The sequence below is a fragment of the Panicum virgatum genome, chromosome 9N, assembly GCF_016808335.1.
Source record: "Panicum virgatum strain AP13 chromosome 9N, P.virgatum_v5, whole genome shotgun sequence".
Taxonomy (NCBI): domain Eukaryota; kingdom Viridiplantae; phylum Streptophyta; class Magnoliopsida; order Poales; family Poaceae; genus Panicum; species Panicum virgatum.
Genome location: NC_053153.1, coordinates 20,491,383 through 20,499,311, shown reverse-complemented (window position 1 = coordinate 20,499,311; position 7,929 = coordinate 20,491,383). Strand labels below are relative to the sequence as shown.

The 7,929-nt window shown below is 47.8% G+C and overlaps 1 protein-coding gene across 5 annotated transcripts; it reads left to right on the top strand.

Annotated features, from left to right (window-relative positions):
- Positions 1-3,989: 3,989 nt before the first annotated feature.
- LOC120688448 (actin-2) lies at positions 3,990-7,355 on the top strand. Of its 5 annotated transcripts, none has more exons than XM_039970775.1 (5): positions 3,990-4,223; positions 5,429-5,509; positions 5,614-6,007; positions 6,302-6,915; positions 7,015-7,355. In XM_039970775.1, the coding sequence occupies exons 2-5, from the start codon at positions 5,450-5,452 to the stop codon at positions 7,078-7,080; spliced, it is 1,134 nt and encodes a 377-aa protein (XP_039826709.1). In that variant the 5' UTR covers positions 3,990-4,223; positions 5,429-5,449; the 3' UTR covers positions 7,081-7,355. The 5 variants fall into 5 exon arrangements, with proteins under 5 accessions (XP_039826709.1, XP_039826711.1, XP_039826706.1 ...); XM_039970777.1 differs by lacking the exon at positions 3,990-4,223 and adding an exon at positions 4,297-4,464; XM_039970772.1 differs by lacking the exon at positions 3,990-4,223 and adding an exon at positions 4,377-4,398.
- The last annotated feature ends 574 nt before the right edge of the window (positions 7,356-7,929 follow it).

Below are 7,929 nucleotides of genomic sequence, written 5' to 3'. Positions count from 1 at the left end.
CAACAGCCTTCTCCTCTGACTCAAAAGTCATTCCAACTTGAGGAACAATCAATGATTGCCCAAATTTATCAACCACGTGATGTACAATAAATCAAGAATTTGAGATGGCTTATCACAATACGAAATATATCAGATAAACTTATTGTTTTTTTAATTCAGTTACCTCATCTTGTGCTTCATCTGATATTGCTTCATGCACCACCGTGTTGTTGTCATCACTGGAATTTTGTGCACTCTAACATATGGCCACAAATCAGTGAATGTTATATAACACAAAATCAACGTGAGGGAGCCTGTGAAACATCACGATGACAAAAAAGAGAGAGGCACCCTACCTGTGTTGTCTGCTCCCCGTCGTGTGCTAGGGCATGCACAAACGTCTCCATAGGTGATGGTTGGAGACCACTGTCTTTCACCTGACCTCCTATTGGCATGGTGGCTGCAGTCATTGTGATGTCTGGATCATCTTCTGCTGCCATGGCGCCTGGCGGGTGCACTTGCTTGTTGCGATCTAAGATGAGAAACAAACCGTGAGGGCTCCCGATGAGGGGGGTGTGATGGCCTGATACAGAGGTCTCCGACGGACCAAGTCAGCAGCACCGGCGCCGGCGGGGCCGGCGACGGCGGCTACGGCGGCGGCGACGACGGCGGCCACGTGAATGATCTGTTTAGGCTGCTGCGATCTTTCATCAGACTTCATTGTGACGAGCCAAGCCTGGGAGCCGAGCTGCCCGAGCCGAGCAACATGAGGGAGCTGCCGCGAGGGGCTGACCTGTGTGCGATGGAGCGTTGGATCAATTAGCCTGCCACGCGTGCAGCATCTGGAGAGGTTCCTCACGGGAGCCCTCGTGGGGACGGTCCTCACTGAATTTTTTCCCCGTACCGCCTACGGTGACTCAGGTTGGGCAAATTTAATGATAGAACGTTAATGCTACGCATCTGTCGTCCGTCTCACCCACTCGCGAGCTTTCCAGTCAAGCGGTCTCTCTCTCCGAGCCCTTCCATTCCGTTAGTGCTTCATCTTCCTGGAGACTACAACCGGTCCAACCTGCTTGTTCAAAAACATAAGTCAAGCTGTCTCTCTCCAGGTTGCGACAGCCAGCAACAGGCAGCCAGCCATGGAGCGGCGGCAGCGGAGGAAGCCGCAGGTGCTCGCCTCGTGGTCCTGAGGAACCGCCGCGCCGGCCGTCGCCACTGCAGGAGCTGGTGCGCCAGTAGCAGCCATGCAGCCATGATGGAGGAAGCTGCTGGTGCTCACCTCCACACAGGAGCTCCTCGACTCACTCCGGGGGAGAGCCCGTCGCCGCCACCAAGGCGGCCGCCGGAGCTCTGGGGTGGCGGCTTGCGAGGCCGGCAGTGAGGCCCGTGTGGGCGGCCGTGGGAGCTCCGGGGCGACGGCGGCACTCCGCACGAGGCCGCGCAAGCTCTCCCGTTGGCACGCCCTCTCCGGCGATCCCCCGGCTCGCCATCGTCCTCTTTTTTTTCTAGGCTTTGTTGCATGTTGCAAATATATGTTTGGGGTGTTTCAAATGTTGAAGAACAATATTACAAGTGTTTCATGCGAGTGTTGCAAAAGTAGATCTAAGTATTGGATGTTGCACGTGTTTCACATGCATATTGTAAGTGTTATATCCGGATGTTGCATTTTTATCAAGAGATTAAAAATGTTCCATGCAATATGAAACAGATGTTGCGGCGGGTTTTTTTCTCATCATTGATTGACGGATAATTAATTTTTTTCAACATGCTTTTGATGTTCCCGTCGAACGTTCGAGCACTAGAAGCGCCGATGGTAGAATTGAGGACTGAAATGAAGTAACCGAGAACTGAAAGAACCGGAGTTGAGAAAATTTGATTCTAATTCGGTTTCTTGTTTTAAAAAATAGAATTTCCTGATTATTTTGGTTCTTGAGCTTGATTAAGCCAAGAACCGAGCTCATACCAAATTTAGCCCATTGAAACCCAAACATGACCGATCTGCGTGGAAAAAAAAACATAATATCAGGATAGGACTATCAAAGAAGCAGCAGTACAAGCAAGCGTGCCGAACAAAACGTTTTCAGCAGGGCCGCCTGATCCCTCGCGCCGCACGAATCTTTTCATTTGCGGCGCCGCCCCGGCGCGTAACAGGCAAACGGGCGTGGCACGGCCCCGCCACGCGCTTTTTTTAAGGCTCTCTGAGTACAGCTGTAGCATCTGTCCATACATATACTCACACTCACCCTACATACGCACGCCTCACTCACACCACATATGTACAAACAAACCTACAACTATACTCAGATACGAAGACCGCGTCCTTCTTAAAATCACCGAAATCTTCTGACTCCATAGGCAACGGACACGTCACATTACTATTGTGGCACCACACGTAAAAGGCAAACACTTGAAAATCATCCAAACAAAAACTACACAACAGGGAACACTGTTCCCGGTGGGAGAATCACGCTTTCGAGTGCGCTCGAACCGTGACCGGCGGCCTCCACACCCGGAGGTCACCCGCGCTCTTTTTTTTATTGGCACAGGGATCATCATCCTTAGCTCTAATGGGCCGGCTGGTGCGCGTTTGGGCCGTTTCAAGCTGGATCCCTTTCGTTCGCTTGGCGGCGGCTGCCATGCCGAGCCCGAGTTGCTGGGTCACGCGTGGGCTGGCTCAGCGCGCGCCTTGGCGGATGGATGAAGGAACCGGCGAGGCGGCGAGGCGCCCCGAGGCAAGCGAGCGAGCAGGTGCCGTAGAACGACGGCGAGAAATGCTGGCACCGGTGGCGTGGTCGCGTGGAGGCGTTGCCGTGAAGCCACCAGAACGGGGCGGGCAGGGAAAAGGCCAACGCCGTCCACACCGCTTTCCCCTGGCCCCGCCGCGGCACCGTCCTCTCGCCGGCCGCCTCAGCTTTTCATGTGCCGTGCGCCCAAATTTTCTTCTCTCCCAATCCTACTGCCAAGTACCAACCCAGAGCACTGACAGCGCAAGGCACAGGACGAACAGGAAAGAAAGGCATGGAAGAGTAGGATGATTGGGATGGGAGACGTGGACTCCTTGACAGTGGCAGCTGGCCGTGCCCACAAAGCGAGCATTGCTATATGTATGAGTTACAGTAGTTCAAATCGATCTAAATGAAGTCCTCTTTTTTTTTCAAAAACGCTAACACTTTCGGTGGCCATATTACAGAAATAACATATAATATCATAAATTTATGTAGTAGGCATGCGGAAAGTTTTTGTTGGGGGGACTTGGGCAAGATTGTTGTGCCATTCTCTTTTGCTACCGCTAAACGTCCCTATGCTATAGCCTATAAAACATTACTGATATCCAAAAGGATTTAAGTGCTTCAAGGTATTTCGTTATGAGTAGCAAGAATTTGATGAATGACTAATACACACGGATAATGTAGCCTAAGTTGGAGGTCTCTCTGTTAAACTGATAGCTTTTTGCTACATATTGAAAATGTTTGTAAAAAAATAGAAGTTTGACTTAGACAAGACGAGGAGGAAATAATGGCACTGCTTCAACCCTAGAAGAGAGCGTGCAAGTAGCAGAACTAAAAGTATGGTTGCATAGAAAAAGCGCGTTTGGCAGGACTCCTACTCTAGTTCCCGCCCAAGCCATGCCAACCCTAGAGCCTAGAGCCGGAGCTCCACCAAACGGGTGGAGCGGCTTCTACTGCCATGGCTGATGAGCCAAAACCATTTTCTGCCTTACATGCGGGAGCCGCAAAAACTAGCTCCGTGTGAACGCCTCGAGCTCCGCACGCGAAGCCTTGCCTAACGAGCCCTAAGATATAAAAAATTGGATGTCACTGTAAATAAAGGAGATACCTGAAATTTGAGTTGAAGAAAACTTGAGCCTTAATAATAGGGTGTGCTGGCATGATGGATACTGATACATCAAAATGCAAAAACTTTTAAAAAACATATATTATTTCAAGGATGAGCCGAAAGAACAAAAAAAAATTTGAGATTCTTGTGTTGTGTCCCACCAGCCCAGGCGGGCAAATTATTCCGCGCTGGCACGGCCGCCCTCCCCCAACCTTCCAGTGCGGCACCGCCTCTTTACACCTCATTCCCATCTCCGCCACCTCCGCCGTTGCCACCCCAGCACGCTCTCGCCGTCGCCGGGGCCCTATATCTCGCGCCCCTCGCCTCTCCCACCCTTTCTCCATCCGCCCGCTCGCCTCCCTCCTACGCTTCGTGCCGCCGCCGCCACCTCCTTTTTCCCGTTTCAGGTGAGCGCATCGAGGGCCCCTTCTCTTGTACTCCTTTAATGCTGCTGTTTCTTGTTGCTGCCGAGGATGTTTAGGTGTCAAGAGTCTGGGTTGGGTGGTAGGGTGCAGCGGGTTCGCCGATTGTCTTGGGGTTCTGGTTGACTGTCAGGCGCAGGATCGATCCGTAGTAGTAGGAGTAAGCGTCGCAAAGTTGCTTGGACTTTCTTTCTGACTTGTGGATGCTTCGATCTTGTTTGTTAAGGTGGGATAGTAATATTGCAGTAGATCTCTTGGTATTTTTGTGGTATGATACTAGTTTTGTGCTAACGGATGTCTAGTTCTTATCAATCGCAAGAAATGGAATTTGTGATCTCAGTGTTCAGACAGAGTTAGTTTGCTTGAAGGTTTGAATCTTCCAAAAGCAGTTCTTATTTCTGATTGATTTTTTTAGTAGCGAATTCGATTCATGTGGCGATCAAAATTTTGACCAAATTTTCTGCTTCTACAGGACACGGTTAGAAAGAAGCATAGCCAAATATTGCTTTATGGCTTAAAATTTTAGAAAATGTTCTATGATCGAAAATCTCCTGTTCACAAATCATGGAGATGGTATTCAACTATTCATTTCCCACAAAAGGGGACAGGTCATGATGTGTGTATAGGAAATCGATGTGCATTGTCTGTATTCCTTGAGCTGCTGATGCCTTGAGGGCCTTCTGTTCAGAAGATGCTAAATTCTTCAGATCGTCAGTTTTGAGGAATCATAACTTTGGTTCCTGCAATTGACCATGTGTTTGACTTGACTGAATCTTTCATGGACTGGCGACATGCCTTGTGCTATTGCACCAAGAGTTTGCATGTATTGGACTTTTTGTGCTTCAAACCACCCTGATTTGTTTGTATAATACAACTGAAATTTAATTGTTTATTAATACAGCTGGACAACTAAGGGTTCTGTTCTTGTAAGACTAGCGGTTTCTGATTACAACTATTTTTTTTATTTGAATATGGTCCCTTTTACAGTTACCATCACTTGTAAAGTTGTGTTAAGCTTTCCTGTTTTATAAATAGTACTCAAGGGGTGTTTAGAGGCATTAGCCTGGCCTGTTAAGATGTAACTCATGTTTTCTGTTGGTAGTAGGAACATCGGCTTTTTCTCTGTTACTGAAGTAACTTTGTCGCATATTAGTCTACTTTCTTGGTAAATGCTGTTTCCATTCTTGCAGATTGCAGATCATTCAACATAAATGGCTGACGGAGAGGACATTCAGCCCCTTGTCTGTGACAATGGAACCGGAATGGTCAAGGTAATTGTGGCCACTTGGCATCAGATTCACTAACGAACATTTTCTAGAACCTGTTGTAATTAGAATTTCAGTAAGTGTTAAGTACTTGCTTTCATATCAAATAGGCTGGCTTTGCTGGAGATGATGCTCCACGTGCTGTTTTCCCAAGTATAGTTGGTCGTCCACGCCACACTGGTGTCATGGTTGGGATGGGACAGAAGGATGCCTATGTTGGTGATGAGGCCCAATCCAAGAGGGGTATCCTGACTTTGAAGTACCCCATTGAGCATGGAATTGTAAGCAACTGGGATGACATGGAAAAGATCTGGCACCACACCTTCTACAATGAGCTCCGTGTAGCACCAGAAGAGCACCCAGTTCTTCTTACTGAGGCTCCTCTTAACCCTAAAGCCAACAGGGAAAAGATGACACAGATCATGTTTGAGACCTTCAGTGTTCCAGCCATGTATGTTGCTATTCAAGCCGTCCTTTCACTATATGCTAGTGGCCGAACCACTGGTAAGTGATCAAAGAATCCACATTTTACTGTTGCACATTCATTTTGCTGCTCTGCAATCTTATAATCTAAAAAGAACAATTGCCCAATGGTGAAATGTGATATTTTCATTTAACCAAAACTGATAATGCATCTTCTGAAATGCAATCAAATCAAAATCACTTGATTCTTCTCTAAAATAACACATGGACATGATCATTTAATCATTTCTTCACAAATGCTATGGTGTAGAATTATTTTTCATTTTGATTGATTTAGTTGCTCACTGCTCACTTGGATTTTGTTTCATTGAAAAGGTATCGTCCTGGATTCTGGAGATGGTGTCAGTCACACAGTGCCAATCTATGAAGGTTATGCTCTGCCGCATGCCATTCTACGTCTCGATCTTGCTGGTAGGGACCTCACTGATTCCCTCATGAAGATCCTGACGGAGAGGGGCTACTCTTTCACAACCACTGCTGAGCGGGAAATTGTCCGTGACATCAAGGAAAAGCTTGCATATGTCGCACTTGACTATGAGCAAGAACTCGAGACTGCCAAGAGCAGCTCCTCAGTCGAGAAGAGCTACGAGCTGCCTGATGGGCAGGTGATCACCATTGGTGCAGAGCGCTTCAGGTGTCCCGAGGTCCTCTTCCAGCCATCTTTCATCGGCATGGAATCTCCTGGGATCCACGAGACAACCTACAACTCCATCATGAAGTGCGACGTGGATATCAGGAAGGACCTGTACGGCAACATTGTCCTCAGTGGTGGATCCACCATGTTCCCTGGCATCGCCGACCGCATGAGCAAGGAGATCACCGCTCTTGCTCCGAGCAGCATGAAGATCAAGGTCGTTGCTCCGCCGGAGAGGAAGTACAGTGTTTGGATCGGAGGATCAATCCTTGCATCTCTGAGCACATTCCAGCAGGTAGTACCAAGTTTTCCAACGGTCATTCCGTTATTCCCTATCTAGGTTTATTTGAGGTGTTCTGACATAAGTTCCCTTTTTTTTCCTCCCACTGTGCAGATGTGGATCTCGAGGGAAGAGTATGAAGAATCTGGCCCAGCTATTGTCCACAGGAAGTGCTTCTAGTCGCCACCTAGCCTTATTCCCCGTCCTGGAAAGTGGAAATATATTGGTTTTGATGACTTGTCTGTGGGTGTATCTACTCTACTATGGCTCGCGGTTTTTTTTTTGTATATGCATATATACATATCCTGTAACAATGTGGAGTCAGTTGGGTACTGTATTTAGTATGTAGTTTGTCTTGATGCGTTGATTGAATTATTGGATTCTACGGGTACTTGGATGCATGAGATGTGCATGTTTCCTGATTTAACCTTGTGTACGATGCAGTGGATTTTGCTCTTGCAACATCGTTTCTGCTGTTGTGTATATGTTTGTTCTCTCTACCTGGCTTGCCAGTGGATTCGCAATGGCTGATGATGGGAAGCAGCTGGGATTAGCGGCACCACTCGTTATTTCGGAGGCTGGAACACGCAAAATCCCGTCCGTCCCCTCCCGGGGCAGCGTTCGTTGGTCAGCTTGCGTGCGGAGTGGAAATTTCCTGACTAATTCCTCGTGAGAAAAAACGGCACTCCTTGGGGGGATACCGGGATATTGACCCTTTCGAAAAAGAAAGAAAGTCTTCATCAGAAAAGAAAGAAATGAAATGGAAGCATAGATATTTATAGACTTCAAAGTCACAAGATTGTGTGGTGACGGCCTGAAGGGTTTTTAGAAAGGCAACGTATGATATGCAAACTATTTTCGTATGCAAATTATAGAAATTCCAATCTGGGCCATCGGATCAACATCCAAGGGGAGAGGCGCAGAGGCGTGGGAGGGGGAATTTGAAAAAATGTGATTACTCAATCCAAGGGCGGATCCACATTGTAAAATTATCTCATCCCCATGCCTCTTGGATGTTGATCCGATGAC

Excerpts from the sequence above, each read along its gene's own strand:
- LOC120688448 (XM_039970775.1), top strand. The coding sequence starts at position 5,450 with ATGGCTGACGGAGAGGACATTCAGCCCCTTGTCTGTGACAATGGAACC. Across the intron at positions 5,510-5,613 it reads ATGGAACCGGAATGGTCAAG|GCTGGCTTTGCTGGAGATGA; the intron begins GTAATTGTGGCC and ends CATATCAAATAG. Across the intron at positions 6,916-7,014 it reads CTCTGAGCACATTCCAGCAG|ATGTGGATCTCGAGGGAAGA; the intron begins GTAGTACCAAGT and ends CCCACTGTGCAG.